Below are 18614 nucleotides of genomic sequence, written 5' to 3'. Positions count from 1 at the left end.
CTCGGTACGGGCTTTTGTCGAAGTTTCGAGAACATACCTTTACCGAGGAGTCGAGGAGTATATTGCTCCCTCCTAAGTATATCTCGCGAAGAGATCATGAGGATAAAATCAGAGAGATTAGAGCCCACACAGAGGCATACCGACAATCTTTCTTTCCACGAACAATACGAGACTGGAATAGAAGCAGAACCGATAGAGGTACACACCGTCAGGTGGCTTGCGGAGTATGGATGTAGATGTAGATGTAGAAGGAAGAGTACCGAAGTTTTTAAAGGTTTCATAAGAGGTGGCAACGCGGATTTTCCCGTGCGGTGACTTCTCAAAGTCTTGACAAAGCTGTTCTCTGCGTGAATATGCTGCGTCAGCCGCCTCTAACAGCCGCTGATCTGTACCGCTCACATACCTCAGAACTGCTGGTCACCGCGAGGATGCGCACTTTCTGGGTGGACGGCGGCAGTTGAGCCACCTCGCCCAGGTTCAAGGCCACAGCCAGAGACTTCTGCCGGGACCAGGTGGGAGAGAGGGAAACACTCGAGTGTCCACTCTGCGCTGGGCGCTTCTGTCACTGGTGTGTGTGTGTGTGTGTGTGTGTGTGTGTGTGTGTGGAGGGACGCAGTGGGCGGAGTCAACGGTCCAGTCATTCTGAACGCAATCGTCCGCCGCGTCCTGGTCGCCAGAGTATTTAAGGCCCCTCGATGCGATGTCGACGACAGACTTGTGGACACCACCAGTGACGCCACAAGAACCGAAGCTGCGGGGACGACCACAATGCTGCGCTTATCGGTGAGTGCCTCATCTGCTCCTGAGCGCGCAGCGCAAAATTATCGTTGGACTTAATGTACTTTATACCTCTAAATTTACACATCGCGTAGTGTGTGGCACAGGACACAATTTAGAATGCTGTGTATGAAAACGTACTTCTGTTCCGATCACTAATGTAGTGTGAACAGAATGGCGGATTATTTGTCACTGTATGGGCTGCTATTTAGTCTAATCTTATCTGCACATTCCCCAGGGAAGCCATATATCGAGGCTTAAGTGAAATTTCTGAAATTTCTGGCGATATGCCAGTGGCAAGACGCACTCAATACCTTCACTGCGCGATAACAACGGTGAAGTCATTGATGACAGTGCCACTAAAGCAGAGTTGTTAAACACGGTTTTCCGAAACTCCTTCACCAAAGAAGACGAAGTAAATATTCCTGAATTCCCGTCAAGAACAACTGCCAAGACAAGAAACGTAGATATCCTCGGAGTAACGAAGCAGCTTAAATCACTTAATAAAAGCAAGGCCTCCGGTCCAGACTGTATATCAGTCAGGTTCCTCTCAGAGTATGCTGATAAAATAGCTCCATGTTTAGCAATTATATACAACCACTCGCTCACAGAAAGATCCGTACCTAAAGACTGGAAAATTGCTCAAATCACACCAATACCCAAAAAGGGAAGTAGGAGTAATCCGCTGAATTACAGGCCTATATCACTAACGTCGATTTACAGTAGGGTTTTGGAACATACGCTGTATTCGAACGTTATGAAGTACCTCGAAGAAAACGATTTGTTGACACATAGTCAGCACGGTTTCAGAAAATGTCGTTCATGTGAAACACAACTAGCTCTTTCTACTCATGAAGTAATAAGTGCTATCGACAGGGGATGTCAAATTGATACCATATTTTTAGATTTCCGGAAGACTATCGACACCGTTCCTCACAAGCGTCTTCTAACCAAACTGCGTGCCTACGGAGTATCGCCTCAGTTGTGTGCTGGATTCGTGATTTCCTGTCAGACCTTTCCTGTCAGAAAGGTCACAGTTCGTAATAATAGACGGAAAGTCATCGAGTAAAACAGAAGTAATATTCGGCGTTCTCCAAGGAAGTGTTATAGGCCCTCTATTGTTCCTGATGTATGTTAACGACATAGGAGATAATCTCAGTAGCCGTCTTAGATTGTTTGCAGATCATGCTGTCATTTACCGTCTTGTAAAGTCATCAGATGATCAAAACGACTTGCAAGATGGTTTAGATAAGATATCTGTATGGTGCGAAAAGTTTGCAATTGACTCCAATAAGGAAAAGTGTGAAGTTATTCACATGTGTACTAAAAGAAATCAGCTAAATTTCGATTACGCGATAAGTCTCACAAATCTGAAGGCTGTAAATTCAACTAAATACTTAGAGATTACGATTACAAATAACCTAAATTGGAACGATCACGTAGATAATGTTGTGGGTAGCGCAAACCAAAGACTGCGATTCATTGGCAGAACAGTTAGAAAGTGCAACAGGTCTACTAAAGAGACTGCGTACACCACGTTTGTCCACCCTATTCTGGAGTATTGCTGTTCGGTGTGGGATCCGCATCAGGTGGGACTGACGGATGACATCGAAAAAGTACAAAGAAGGGCAGCTCGTTTTGTATTATCGCGAAATAAGGGAGATAGTGTCACAGACATGATACGTGAATTGGAGTGGCAATCATTAAAACAAAGGCGTTTCTCGTTGCGACGGGATCTTCTCATGAAATTTCAATCACCAGTTTTCTCCTCTGATCGCAAACACATTCTGTTGGCATCCACCTACATAGGGAGAAATGATCATCACGATAAAATAAGAGAAATCAGGGCTCGCACAGAAAAACTTAAGTGCTAGTTTTTCCCCCGTGCCTTTCGAGAGTGGAACGGTAGAGAGACAGCTTGAAGGTGGTTCGTTGAACCCTCTGCCAGGCACTTTATTGTGAATAGCAGAGTAATCACGTAGATGTAGATAAGGTTCTTCCTATAGTTCAATAAATTTTGTAAGGTTTATGATTCGCTCTCCCGCAAATGTCCGCTCGTACTCCCCTGTTAGCCCAACGGTACACGTTCACCCGCAAATCAGCGATATACCTAAGTAAGGCAAGGAAGAGTTTGATACGTAAGGAAAAACCAATACTTTCCACATCGATTCACAATCTTAGAGCGTAATTCATGACATACATTGATTTACGAAGCGTTTAGAACATTGAATGTTTGTCTCTAGAAATTTATTAGGATATACACCATTTATGTAAACATTTAATAATAACAGTTCAGTGACGCTCAACGGCGTGGTGTAAGCCATTCAATTGGACGCCACTTCGGGGACTGAGTGTCCAGACCCAGCCACGCAATCCGACCGGGAAGAGAGGACCTACAGTTTAACTTGGAATACGTACCACATGTCTTTCCTGGCGAATCTTCACATCGTTGGGAGTTGGAGGCTAAGTTAAAGGCAGAATGAAGTATTCCGTGCTCCGACCGGAATTCGATCCCGCGACTTTCCGGCTTCCAGAAACGCGTTTTACCGCTAGACAAGTAGGCCACAGCATTTAGAGTAACAACGGACCCGCAACTAAGCTAAAAACTACCGACCGACCAATAGTTCATTTGAACTTGGTTGGTATTTTTCTAGTGTAAAACTTATTTTTCAGTATTTCTTAGCCTGGTTCATAGCATAAAGTGTTATAAAACACCTCGCAGATAAAAGTGTAAGTAACGTCTGAACATCGTCACTGGCATGGAAAGTATATGAAGCCGTTCTCAAGCTGGAACTTTCTGGCGGATTAAAACTGTGTGCCGGGCCGAGACTCGAACACGGAATGTTTCCTTTTCGCGGGCAAGTGCTCTACCAACTGAGGTACCCAATCACGGTTCTCGGCTCGTCCCCGAACCTTTTCTTACGCCAGTACCTCGTCTTCTACCTTCCTCCCGCGAAAGACAAAAGCCCCAAGTTTGAATCTCGGTCCGGCACTCAGTTTTAATTCGCCAAGTAGTTTCATATTAGCGCACACTGTGCTGCAGAATGAAAATCTCATTCCATTAACAAGCTGTTTGTCAGAATACATCTCTAGATCGGTAAAAGAATCCTTATCACTCTTATATCCAGCGTAAGAAGAATATCATTTTCCGTTTGCAGCTGAACAAGCACCAAGGTATAACTGATGGACACACTTTTAACACGAAGAAGCAATACATCCGAATATTTCAACAGTAATATCAAAGGGAAAAATAGCGCGCAACGTCTCAGGTGGCCAACAAGATTTATAGAGACAAATTTCGGACTAGAGAGTGAAAGGATAGAACATTGTGCGAGGGAAACGTATAGGCTCTCGCCTAAAACGATTGCCGGACATATTGATGATTGGTGTCTTAACCAGAGTAAACTACGAAGACACATGCAGTTGATTTGGAAACTCTTACTAATTTTTGGAGATACTGTTAACGAATTTTATCAAAAAGGTTCTTTCTTTCTTTATAGTTGTGAGTATGCCTGTAGTATTTACCCACTTCGATGTTTCAGTGCCTTACCCCCTTCACAAAGAAAAAGTGAAATTTCTGTGGATAATATAATGTGAAAGGTACCGAATTACTTTGGAAAGCTTCTTTGAAGCCTGACCCTGTTAGATATGGCAAACTTTCGACCTGACTAAACCATTCTGTCAGTCTGCGAACAAGCTCAAACGAATGAGATAACTAAAATGTTCTCCGCATTAGGCCAAGTCTGCGCTCGACCTCTGACGCGGTGAGTTAAAAGTAAGTTTACTAAAGATCCAGCAACGACATTCTTCATATTCTGACCTCCATGGTGCTTTGTTACGGAAATTAATGATTCACAAACGAACAAGTTCTACTTGTCACATTATTGTAGGTACTATTTCAGACGCATGAGTTGCCTCTAGGGAAAATTTTGAATAATTTATAAGTCATTAAAATTTGAACAGAGGAAGAAATCAAACACTGATGTTTCTGGATCTGAAGGTATCAGTGACGAAATTCTTACGACTGGTAGGTTTAATGTTTCGCTGTGTACAACACAAAATGATTCTGGACATAGTTCTCTCATAATAATCTGCCAGAACACAGTTACTAGTTAGTATCAGTAACAGACAGTGAAAATTTGCTAGCAGCTCATATGTAGGCGTTTGCTGAAAGTCCTGAGTACGAACCAAAAACTGCAAGGAAATTAACGAACTATTTTAAAAGGCTGACCCATTTATACAGGAAATTACAGAGGTAGATAAAAATGAGGAGACATCAGAAACGCAAGATATTGCCGTGCCTAATACGGTGTAGGAAGATCGTTGGCATTCAGAACAGCTTCCAGTCGTCTCAGAATAGATTAATACGGGTCCTGTATGGTTTTCAAAGGATCATACTACTCTTCCTGCAAAACAGTGGCTAGTTCAGGTAAGCCGGCCGCGGTGGCCGAGCGGTTCTAGGCGCTTCAGTCCGGAACCGGGTGACTGCTGCGGTCGCAGGTTCGCACCCTTCCTCGGGCATGGATGTGTGTGATGTCCTTAGGTTAGTTGGGTTTAAGTAGTTCTAAGTTCTAGGGGACTGATTACCTCAGATGTTAAGACCCATAGTGCTCAGAGCCATTTGAACCATTTTTGAGTACAGGTAATGATGATGGAGGTGGATACGATCACGCACCCTTCGCTCCAAACTAGGTCACAATGGCTTAATAATATTGTGATTGTGGAGGGCAGGGGACATGCGGAAATTCACCCTCGTGCTTATAAAACCAGTTCTGGACGATACGAACTGTGTGAACAGGGTCTTTGTCGTCTAGGAACAACCGTCACCATTGGGGACCAAACATTGTGCAATGGAATGGACTGGATCATCCAAAATGGTCACATAATCCTTGACAATAATGCAGCCGTGAAGAGTAGCCATGAAACCCATGGAATACCACGATATGCTTGCCCAAATCGAGACCGAACCCATGCCGTGTTTCACTCTTGGGACGTAAATTCGGCCACAAGTTGGCAGCAGTAAGAATTATTGGATCCGACACAGTGCACTCAGAACTACACAGAACCGTGTTCTGACCACGACTGGCGCCTGTAACGTTTTGAGGACACTGCATAGATGCCGTTCGTGGTCAGATACAATAGTGCAACGCGTAGGCTCTGCTAGCATCAGCATTTATGTTACTTGTATAATTTCAAGAAACTGCTTTCTGTCGTACACAATGAAACTGGTCTGGAGTAACACTTGATGACGTATCAACAGACTGCACTGACTTATGGAATTGTTAATTACATTGCTGAAGTTCAGGCAGGCACTAAGTTACTAAAAATAGCGTATTTTCTTTGAAAATCATTACTCCATTATCAAACAGAAATCCAGTTAAAACGGCAGGACAACACGAACTCGAGCAATATCGTAACTACTGCAGGTGCCGCGTGTTACGTTATTAGACGCAGCGTTAGGCCAGAGGCGCGTCTATAGTTGTGTGCCCAGGTGAAAGCTCTGTCCTTGGACAGGGCAGAGACCCAGCAGAGGTTTCTGGCGCACTCTTTGCCTCTATTGTAAATACAGCGTCATGCCAACACTGCTCAAAGCCTTTTCTGCACGCGCTCATTACGTATGTGGCTGGCGTGTGCCTATACTAACAACGTTTCTTTCCAGAACAGCACGGGACTCCTTCGCGCTCTTTTGAAAAGATCTGATACACATATATGATCCGAAGGTGTCCTATAGCCCTATATGTACATGCTAAACTTAAGCATTTTTCTCTGAGCGATGGATAGGAGTTATTTCGTTTGATTCAACTACAGTTGCAAGCCGTGTTACGCAGTGTTAAATGTAATTTGCATTTATAAAACTTAGTTCCAGTGAGGGTCTTATTCCCGACATCATGCTGCTAAAATATTAACCATTTGAATTCATCTTAGTTGCAGAAGGTCAAAGGGTATGACTACCACGTACGGCACCTGGTTTCGATTCTTATCACTGTGACGCAGTATGCATTTGCAGAACTGGCAGCGAACGCACAGCTCTAGGAATTAAATTGTTGGATTGCCTAATAGGGAAGTACTGGCTTCGCTTTCGGTATCTCGCATTAACGGCCGTAGAGAAGTCGACATACCCTCCAACAACATTGTTTCTTGAAGCCTTAGACTCAGGATAACACACTGATCCGACGGCAGGTTCAAATGGCTCTGAGCACTATGAGACTTAACTGCTGAGGTCATCAGTCCCCTATAACTTAGAACTACTTACAGAGAAAAAAGAGAGGAGAAAGTAAGGAAGACATAATTTATTTCATGTTGTTCTTGGTAGGCCAAACCAATAGAAAAGAGTCCTGTTATGTCTCCCTCTCTCTCTATGTGTTAAGACCTCGATGTCGACACACACACACACACACACACACACACACACACACACACACACAGACATACACACACTAACACACACACACACACACACACACACACACACACACACACACACACACACACACATGCAAGGCACACAAATGGGAGGTAAAATAATACTTTTGAAGGGTAAGCTTCAGGCAAGCGAAATGAGGAGGGACGCATTTCATGAACGAACAGTTCAGTAATCTGACCTTGAGTTTTGCATAGGGACTTGATAAGAGTTTACTGAGTAGAAAGCTGGTCTCTTTTATTGGTCAGTTTTATTAATTCCTTCAATCTCAATCAGGATGTATTATAAACGGTACTTTATGGCACCCGAAATCGTAATATTTGGTAGCATGCAGAAATGAATGCACTAGAACAGCATCTACAGCACGCGTTCATAGTAATATTTTATCCACTATAATGTTGGCGAACATTATACTTTCAGATTAAATCATCTGAGAAATACAACAAGCAGCTGTATTTTACATTTTAGTTGGGGCTTGATGCGTTCAACACTTAGTTAGTTATTAAGTGCATTTATGCAGTTACATCTTTGTCGTAATGTGATCTATTTCAAATTTAAATGGTGCAACTGTTCTTTGTGAAAAAATAAATTTTTTGGAGTCACTCTATCTTTTACGTATTCTAGATGTAAAGATGTGGAAAAAATGTTGCACTTTGCATCGTCAATTACTTAGAACGTTAATACATGCGAGAGTAAGTAATTTCACTCGTTTCTAGCGATTTAATGCTGCATGAACTGCAATTACGTCAATGAACTATTAAGACGTATTTATATGCTTATTATTTACATGGAGCGTCTAAAATTAATTTTAATGTCACACTCGTTAGAAAGAGAGATAAGCGTGAATTTATGGCTTAACCTTATCACATGAGATGAAAAGTGTGTATACCTTAAACTCAGACCATTACGTAATTCACCTGTATCAGTGTAGAAAAGTGCTGAAGCGCTTAAACAGCGTACTGCGAAAGCGTCAAACTTTAGAATATGGGTCGTAGGAACGTTTCCTTTAGAGGTGAACCTTACTTTCCTATGATCCTTTCGAGAAATCAGGGTTCGTTTTTCCTCCACTACAAGTGATTTCGCATGTTCGTCTCAATTTATTTCATCGAACAGTGTTATTTATAGATATTTAAACGATGTTAAACAGCATCATGACTTGGCCGCTAACTCTCCTTGATAAATTTATGTACAGTGAGAACAATGGAGGTCCTATTAAGTTTCGTTGCAGCACACCCGGTGTTACATGTTACTAGTTAGTTGGAGAGAATTCTTTTCTTAGGCATGGAGTAATGTTTCAGCTTAGAATATGATCCTGCAACGTACATTTTGGAAGGGTTCAGTGGTCTAGTGCGTAAATATGGACGCAGCATTTTTTCCATCTAAAACTGTGGAATGTCTGGTAAAATCATACCGTTAGCCTCCGTATTCTACTTTCTTAATTCTTGTGTTTGTTGTTCTGCCTCATGAATTAAAATATTACTTCTTTTTCAAGTGACTGTTTCTTCTGTCTCCAGGAGTAAATACGGAAAAAGTCTGTAATATTCCCAAATGAGGTGATAATTACATGTACAAAATTAAATTGCACTTAGAAAACATAGTTTCAACGGTGTGAGTAGTGGATGCAAGAAGTGTAAGAACCACAGGGAAAACGGTTAGATGTGCCATTAATGTAAGCGACTCTATTCACGACGGGGAGTCATTCCACACTTTGTGACTGGAGAGGCAATAGTGAGACTTGATTGTGCAAGAGCCACCTCAGGCGCTAGGGAAATAACCATTGGGATTCATTGTCCATCGGAATACTTTTGCTCCTGTACGTGACTCCAGCAGTAAACTGCGACAGCAGGAAATTTCCCGATTGTTAGAAGACTACAACTACTGTCAAAGTGTGACGTCTTAAGATCTGACGTCTTTATTTACACCGGTAGTTAAAATGAAAGTGCGTAATATTTTGATAGTGATACGTGTCAAAGTAACAAACAACTTTGTAATATACAGAGGTAGTGCTATGAAAGTATTGGCGACCTTGAAGACTTGTTTGAAGGAAAAGCAATATGTGATGGACATTTAGTGCGATGCTTTGTTTTACGTTTTACGTTACATAGTGGAGAGCTGCCTCAAACCAGTCTCTGGACTGAAGACCACAACAACAACAGCAGCGTGAAAGCATGGTTCAATCGGCCTGGTTCCTATAATGAAGCTTTTGTTATCGTGAATCTATGTAGTTGTCATACTGGGTTGCAGTATTCCACCGCACGATAACATCAGTAACCCAGAGACAGAATACAATAGATTATTTCACCTCTGAGGAAGAACGACACCAGGCACTGAACTCACCCCTAGCTGATGTAGGATTTACCAGGAACATACAGAGGTTGTTTTACAAATTTCATTACAGATTTCTAGGGGTTGTAAAAGGGATTTAGTAGATACGATTTTGATAAGAAACTCTTGTCCAGAAACATACCGTTTGAGTATAAAATAAGTGCTAAAATCGGATTGTTTTCAAATATCTCGCTTCACGGGACGGAATGTAATGGTAAAGGTGCTGTAAGTATACCGTGATCGATGTACGTGACAGCGAGCTACGTGGCAGCATGGACTGGCGCGCCTTACCTTACACTGGACTCAAATTCGGGAGGACGACGGTTCAATCCCGCGTCCGGCCATCCTGATTTAGGTTTTCCGTGATTTCCCTGAATCGCTCTAGGCAAATGCCGGGCTGGTTCCTTTGAAAGGGCACGGCCGACTTCCTTCCCTAATCCGATGAGACCGATGACCTGGCTGTTTGGTCTCTTCCCCCAAACAATCAAATCCAATCCAATCCGCCTTACCTTCTACAACCTTCGGTAGTCTCTCGCCTTTTCCGGAAGACAGTGCATTGCCGAGTTGCGTTAAGTCGGTCGAGTGAACACGTAATGAAAAATTTCTGAGCCTGAAAATCCCGACGTTGAATTATGAAATGTTTAGCAGCCAATTGATTGAAATATTACTTTGAAACAGAAATGTGGAATCGTCCGCGGCTTTTTTGAAGTGCGTGACCTTTAAAATTTGTCAGTATCGTCAAAGGAATTGGTGTGATACAGTTAGCCGTCGTTTTCATTGTTTGAAGAGGAGCCTCAGCCATTTTTACGACTAAATCGGTAGTAAATAATTACAGTTACGCCGAGTACGATTTAGTTTTTTCTGTGCGATCGTGTTTGAGGTAAGTCTTTCACCCAGTAGTCCGACAGCTAGCCGTTAGGATCACGGTCAGAACTTTAAATATTATTGGACGTGAGTTTACACCGCACAAGGCATGTATCGAGAACGTTTGCCGGATCGCTTCAGTCCATCATTTTCGTCCGACTGTATCAACAGAGACAATGGTATGTTCGGGACTAGGAGGGTTGACTGTAACGCTCACGGACGTGCACTGGGGTTTGTGGACCATGTGTATGAAAGCATGTGTCGCAGATACAGTATGTGCAACGAACTCCAGGGTCACCATATGGAGCAGCTCCTGTAGAGCACACAGGTCATAGCCCATTGTCTCCGTTGCGTGCGTGCCGTGAAGCGGCAGATCTAAAAGTGATCCCATCTTGAAACTTCTGTTGCGTCAAACTGTTCATTTCCAAACACAGGTTCCTTATCAAAACTTTATTACTAAGTCCGCTGTACAACACATAGAAGCCTGTAAGTAGAATTTTAAAACACCCTGTACGTTACATCATTATCTCCTAATGAACACTTGATCAAGACCGTGGAGTCGAAATTAAGCAGAACTATCAACTAAAGTTTTTAGGTAAGACAAACATCGTACTGAAATTGTGACTCTCTTCGATCAATGTTTAAAGTCTCTGAAGTCCAGCAAGAGAAGAGAATCTTGATACTTGCTTCAGCATATACACATTTCAGTGATTGTCTGAACGCAGCTACAACCAAGAATACTGTTAAATTCAACATGTAACGTTAGTAATCCACAATTGGATTGAAGCTACGACATGGAACAATGAGGAAATTTAATACTCAGGACTCTTATATATGCCACGCTTTAGCCTTTAATGAAACTGTTTCTAACGGTTGGCATTCATGTAGTATCGAGGACTTGGTTAGGTTCAAAACGTGTGTTAGTTAGTCAGTTAGTTAGTTTCTCGTTCCATGGATCGTTTTGCACAATAAATCGTGATGATGTGGAACAAGCCATTTTACATTCTGTGACAAATTTGTGAATACTGCTACATGCCGTACTTTTATAACTATTTTCTCTTTTTATTTTACTTAGTTATTTATTTATTTTCACAGATTTTGAATTAGTAATGCACACACGCCACCTTTTACACATTGTAATAATAAAAATTCTTCTGCGGAATAGATGGAGTTGTCAAGGAGAAACTTTTTCAGTTTGTTTTCATTAGTTTTACTTGGCTGTCTGTCAGACATTTTATATAGCTAAGTAAGCGATCAAAATTTTATTTTGCACTATTGTACATCCCATTTTGTGCTAAAGACAACCTTAATGCGGAGTAGTGAATATCATTTTTATTGCGGTATTGTGATTATGTACATCACTGTTCCTTTTCAACTGTAGTGGGATATTTACAACAGACTTCGTGAGGGAATACATATACTGTGAAGTATTAGTCAGAATGTTCAACTCCTTAAACAGATGACCACGGGATGACAAACATTATATTCACAGAAAAGTTAGGGAGTGTAAGAAGATACAGTATTTGCAGCGTACAACGAAAGCATTAATATTTGTATTTCGGTTACCACATTAGGGTTTCGGCAAAGGACTCATATTACATCAGAGATACAACATGAAATAAATTATGTCTTCCTTACTTTGTCCTCTCTTTTTCCATTAGTTTATCATTCTTTCCATATGTTTTTCTCTTCTTTCTTCTGTCTATAGCGCGCCTGCCTTTTTCTTTCTTTATTTTCTTCTGGAAGCTCTAGAAACGTTTTACTTCTGCGCTAATCTTCTACTATCTTTCTCCTATTTCTTCCTCCGTTATTTCTTTTCTCTTAGGTCTACTTTAGCTTCTTTGATCTAAGTCACCGATTTTTGGGGTTCTCTCAAAGAAGTTAAAAATTCTTTTTGTCATCCTCTTTTCATCTAGCCATTTTAGGTGTCCGCAGAATACAACTCTCCTCCTCATTGCGTCTGATGTTGGCTTGGTTCCATTTCTTTTATAAATTTCTTTATTACTTCTTAGTTTCCATTTCCCGTTCTCTTATTTTGGTCCCAAGACTTTCCTGGTTGTTTTCCTTCCCATTTTTTCTTAAACTGCGTGATGACTGGGTGTTGTGTGATGTCCTTAGGTTAGTTAGGTTTAAGTAGTTCTAAGTTCTAGGGGACTGTTGACCATAGATGTTAAGTCCCATAGTGCTCAGAGCCATTTGAACTATTTTTTTCTTAAACTGTTTGGTTGTATATAACGAAAGGCATTCTGACTTAATGGCTGTGCTGTAGTGCCGGAGTTTCGCCTTAGTGGAAATTTATTTCTTGTTACATAGATTTTTAATAGTTGAAAAGCCGCCTTCATTTTCCTTGTCCTTGCTAAATGAGCTTCTTTGTCCAAAGCATCTGATTGTATCATTTGAGCTAGATGTTTAAATTTTGTAGTCTTTATTATTCTTCCATAATCAGTTTCCATATATTTCTGTGCCTCCTTCGCATCTTTTTCAAAGATATACGTAGACTTGGACTTTATTTATTCTTGTTTCTTTCTTCTGCAACATAACAAACTCTGTTACATGATTATGATCACACACGGGCCCTTTAGTGTCATTTTATTCAACTGTAATGGTAATTCCTCCGTTTATAGGCGTTTCTTTAGATCTGCTGGTACAGCTTAACTCGCAGTGTTTTAGCTTGAGAAACTATGAGGAGAGCCTGATGCGCATCGAATCTGTGCGGTGTTAGTTTAGAACAATGGACAGCTTGAGTGACATTTGCTGACGGTTACACATTTTCTTTCTTCCAAACTCTGGTCTTCTCCCCAACCTCTGCCTCAGCAAAAACAATACACAATCAGTTAAAATACGACAGAAAACGCAGGACAAATTTAACAACATTCACAGAGATGACGCGCACGACCTCCCTCCCTCATGATTAACGACTGTGACTACAGGAAGTACATCCGACCACAAAGCTAAAATCGAAACAAATTTGCCACCCACGGAGAGCAAAAGACCTCGTTCGACGGGATAAACGCTAGGAAAGAGAGCGAGAGAAGTGTTTGCTACTCCTGCAAGACCGCCGCAGTTGCCTCACACACTGTTTTGGAACAGAGAGCCGAACTCTGCCAACGCGCCTTGGCTTTCCTGTTGCGAAAGCAAACATTCAGATGCAAATGCGCCACAACACTGATCTGTATGCGAAGGAAGCTAAAAGTCACTTACTCACTTTGTTTGCACCGGCCAATCGCGTGTAAAATCGCTGATCATTGTCGCCGCAATGTCAGCGATATGTCTTTCGTGTCTGCAGTGACCGCTACAAGGTCTTCCGTTGGAATGTGGCCAGTTTCTGCGCTAGGAACCGCGAGAAATTGCGTCTCGTCAGAACAAACTTCGTTTCGTCTATCACCGTGGATAAGCACTCCTTTATTGTCAATGACTCGAAGTTTATGTGCACCGCAGCAAACATTTGAAGCTACTCATGGTTTATATAATAATCATCATCAAAGTTCTTATTTTTTCTACCCCTCCCATAAATTACGTGAGACCACTTAAGCCATGCCAGAGATACTATGTCCAGGAATGAATTATTCATAGAAAGTGCACAAAATTCCATTTAACAGGATGCAGCTTGTGTCAAAACTCTAAACAGTTCAAATTAAAAGTATCATAAAAAGATGTAAACAATCAATAGAGCTTTATATCTGCACATGGCAGTGTTCAGTTAGCAACTGCCTTTATCATTTCTCTTTCCTTGCTACGAACATGGCTGCCCATGCATATGTGTAATTTGAATATCATTAGTTTTAATAATAACAGTAATAATAATGATTATTATTATTATTATAACAGTTACTACCAGTATGGATTAACGCACTAACAAGACAGTACAATTGTAATAAGTACAGACGAGTGTAACGATTAATTAACATCAAGATTGCCAAACCCTGTAGAACAGCCAAACGAAGAGCTGTGTTTTCTATCGGTTCTAAAACCAATTATTGTTAAAATAAAGGAAACAGTGAATGAATACAAAGAAATTAATACCTGAAATACTAAAGAAATATTAGAAAGTGCTCGTAAAAACTGGCCTCAATCAGCTAAAAATATTGTCGTCCTTAACAAAAGAAAAAAACAGGAGGCACTACTTGACAGGAGGATAAAACAATGACGAGAGTAAAACTGAAAAAGGAGTCACATCAGGCACAGCAATTTTCGTCAACAAAAAGCAGACATAGCTGACGAAATATAAACTGGCAACTGAATGTTTAACTAATCAGTCAGTTTAAAGGTCACTTTAAAGGCTCTCGAAAAGCTAAACGCGTTAGATGCCTTACAACCAACAGCAGTGAACAAAAAAAAATGGCTCTGAGCACTATGGGACTCAACTGCTGTGGTTATCAGTCCCCTAGAACTTAGAACTACTTAAACCTAACTAACCTAAGGACATCACACACATCCATGCCCGAGGCAGGATTCGAACCTGCGACCGTAGCGGTCGCGCGGTTCCGGACTGCGCGCCTAGAACCGCGAGACCACCGCGGCCGGCAGCAGTGAACAGACCGATAGTAAAACAATATTACATTCTTTGGGGAATCCAAACCATCACAATACCAAATTTAAGAAACAGGAAATAGGACAAAAATGATGCAAAAGAATAACTGAGTTATCTACTTTCCATAGACTAAAGCACACACAGGAAATGAACTTGCAGACCATCTGACAAAAGAGGCATCCATATAACAACAGAAACTTAGCTATATCAAAAGTCAAAACATTCGCTTAACAAATGTCACGAAAAACATCTCTGGAAGAAAGGGAGAAAGAATGGCAAACACACTACAATAGGAATCATTACAAAAGAATATTTTCTAGCGGTGCACCAAAGACTGGCAATCAGGCTACCGATCTCTTCCAATTTCACAGCGGTGCTAACAGGACGCAGAAAGTTGAAGGCTTACTAGTATCGTTTCGGAGTAACAAACGACGCTGTGTGTCCATGCACTGGAGGTAATGAAACCGTTGATCAAATGTACTGGAATGTAGCAACTTGAGCAGGCAGAGAAACGTACTAATGGAAACTGTAATGATGAAAGGCGGAAACTGGCCAGCTAGCAAACCTGAACTAACACAACATTTCTTAAGAGACATTCTATAAGTTCTGTAATTCAATAGAATTTCCAGATGTTTGATTTTCAGAGACCAGCTGCAAAACAAACTCTATACAAATTTAAGGGCAGTAACCAGTGTAAGGCAAATTATGCAACATTTAAAATATCTTTTTATATCTACAACAAAAGTCGTAATTAAATAAATCAACACATGTATCACTCTGTGCACTGTGTCCTGTTAATAATAATGGTAGCAACAACAACAACCACAACAACAACAACAATAATAATAATAGCAACAATACCTGGTATTGCAGAATTTGACTACTCACAAAGTCTCACTACTGGATTTTAAGAACATGGAGAGAAACATATCCACTTACTGGTGCCCATTTCCTTTGTTTCCTAATTGGTGATCATTTTATAGTCGCAAAAATGAACGATAATGGCTTGAACTTGTCTTGGAATTTTCCTTGACACGCTATTTTAGCCCCTGATCCCCAAGAGGAGTGTATTTTTTGTAGCTAAAAGCAGGGAGAAACGAAGTCAATGTGGCAACTGCTGGCTTGGCCCAGAGGGGCGTTGCAGCCTACACCACACTTGAATGTGAAAGTGATCGAGCGACGTAGCGCTGTGTTAATACATTCGGTCGCATTCTGACGCTCTCTGGCCAGATTTATGGTTCCCACGGTTTCCTTAAACCAATCAAGACAGTTGCGAGGACGTATTCTTTCAAAATGAACCAATTGTTTTCCTTTCTCGACCCTTCCCCAGTGTGAGTTGGTGCTCCGTCTCTGATCACCTCGTTAGCGACGGAACATCAACTCCTAATCATCTTTCCTTCCTTCCTTGAATGTAAAAGAATCGAAATATGCGGTGCAGCTCGCAAGTGTCCTCATTCAGTGCCCTCAATGCTCACATTTAACTCCCTCACGCATCCTATCCCATCTGAAAACGCTAATTTCACTTTCCCAATGTTTTCTCCTGATTTCCAACTCTAGAATCCTGCTGCAGCTAGAGAGATATATTACAAACGACTCCTACTCATAAATAATGACATCTACCCGAACCCCTGACATCTACCCAAATATTTATCCACTGTATGAGTTCTAATTCTCTTCCTCCCCTGTACTATACCACAAGCTCCTTCTCCACTTTATGTCTTCCTTTCCTCTTCGTGACATGACCCTGACCGCAGTCTAGCCCCCTACTCCATTCCTGTCTCCTACCATAACCTCTGCACACCTATCCTGATTTCCGTATTACAAGCTTCTTGACCATTTACTTATTCCTACACTATGATGTATGCACCCATGAAACTAACCTCCCCTCGCCTAATGGTACATCTTACTTGTGATAGTCCCAATAATTTAAAAAAATGTATAGCGCTTATTTTAAAAGCAGCTTTATTTTTCTGCACCATGATTTTATTTTTATTTCTGTTTTATTTATACTCTTTTAAATTTAAAGAATTGACAGTCTTTTTACACCATTACTAAGTTTATCGAGTTCTCATAAAAGTTATATGGGTATGATGCCACTTAATTTGCAAAGTAACTGGGACTGCATAGTCTGGCATTTCACTCACGGTTACAGAGGCCTTTCTCTAGGTCTTCTCATGCATTGTTTCAAAGTTATAAATGTTACACCCATTTAGCTGAAGAGTGGGATGTATGCAGTAATGCTGACAGTCCACCCTCAGTTCCACCCTCAGTCGATGTGGGGCTAGGGGACAAAAACAAAAATAAATTATAATGAATTAAACTATCCAACGATGGATGAAAAATTGATGACGATGAGGATGTTACTTCTTACGAGTTTCAGATTGTAGCTACTTGAGATGGGGGTTGGATAGGAAGGATAATGTATGTGTCACAGTGCTATCTGCACAATCCATGTGTAAGCTAAATGTTTAAATATAAGACTAAATTTGACAAATCCAGCATGCAGTAATATGATGTGTTTATTGTTCCAGCTGTTGCTGCTAGGACTGCTAGCGGTGGTAGCCATGTGTGCTCCACCTCTTGACATGGCGCCTGCTGATGCACCACCACAGCCAGAAGGGAATGGAGAATCCCTGAACACCGCCGAATCTGCATGGGGCGGCTGGGGAGGCGGCTGGGGCGGTCGCTGGGGAGGCGGCTGGGGAGGCTGGGGCGGCCGCGGCTGGGGAGGCGGATGGGGCGGCGGCCGCTGGGGAGGCGGCTGGGGCGGTCGCTGGGGTGGTGGCTGGGGGCACTGGGGCTGAGCTGTCTCTTCCCGTCCTCACACCTGCTGCACCGTGACGTCACCGCCTGTAACCTGTCATGCTTCTTATCTCAATAAAGTTCTCATCATATAAACTACTTCAGTGTTTTTATTTGCCTTTTTTCTGTCTTCTCCTCATGACAAGTAAATGGAATGATGTTTTTTATTTGTATCAGAAGCATCAAAACACACACACACACACACACACAAGTACAGAATATATATAACAAGTAAGTTAAAATGTTTCGGTGCATGGAAGATTACATCATGTATCGACAAACTGGGCAACCTCAAGAGCATTTGAAGGTGCTCAGAGAAGATCTTCGTCAGTGCAGGTTGCAGGGTATAGTTAGTAGCAAAGCAAGTGGTCCATGGTAGTTGGTAGCGATGTCTATAAATCCCCGTTTGTGGAGATTATATCTGAATTTTCCAGCCCCATAGTATAGGCGACTGAGAGTATAACATGTAGTCCACTTCTCTTGGTGGGCAGGAGGGGTATTTTTGAGATGCTTATGGTCAGTGAGGATCCATCATAATTTGTGTTTCCCACATTTCCATTCTAGTTATGGAGTCGTTTGCAAAATGCTGTTAGTTTTCACAGAGCTATTTTTGGCCCTCTATCTCTGGAAACTTCGTATATGATAACATAATGGATTGCTTGCATTGGTGACAAGGCTCTTCCCACACTGACATCAACTTCATGGTGCAAATGGTCTAGACTGCAGACATCTATCAATAATCCTAAATGTCTCATTCAGTACCTTTTCGATTTGTTTGGCGTGGCCTGATCTGCACCAGATGGGCATATGTATACCACCGTGGAGTGGAAGCCTGAAATTACCACCATCCCATACTTGTAGCTGAGGACTCCATATCCCCATGATTATTCTCTT

The 18614-nt window shown here is 41.6% G+C and overlaps 1 protein-coding gene across 1 annotated transcript; it reads left to right on the top strand.

Annotated features, from left to right (window-relative positions):
• The first annotated feature begins 630 nt into the window (after positions 1 to 630).
• Positions 631 to 17819, top strand: LOC124612429 (protein FAM98B-like). Its single transcript, XM_047140635.1, has 2 exons — positions 631 to 783; positions 17450 to 17819. Exons 1-2 carry the CDS (start codon positions 769 to 771, stop codon positions 17720 to 17722), a joined length of 288 nt encoding a protein of 95 aa, XP_046996591.1. The 5' UTR covers positions 631 to 768; the 3' UTR covers positions 17723 to 17819.
• Positions 17820 to 18614: the final 795 nt, after the last annotated feature.

The sequence above is a fragment of the Schistocerca americana genome, chromosome 4 (genome assembly GCF_021461395.2).
Source record: "Schistocerca americana isolate TAMUIC-IGC-003095 chromosome 4, iqSchAmer2.1, whole genome shotgun sequence".
Classification (NCBI taxonomy): Eukaryota; Metazoa; Arthropoda; class Insecta; order Orthoptera; family Acrididae; genus Schistocerca; species Schistocerca americana.
This window is presented reverse-complemented; position numbering and strand designations above follow the sequence as displayed.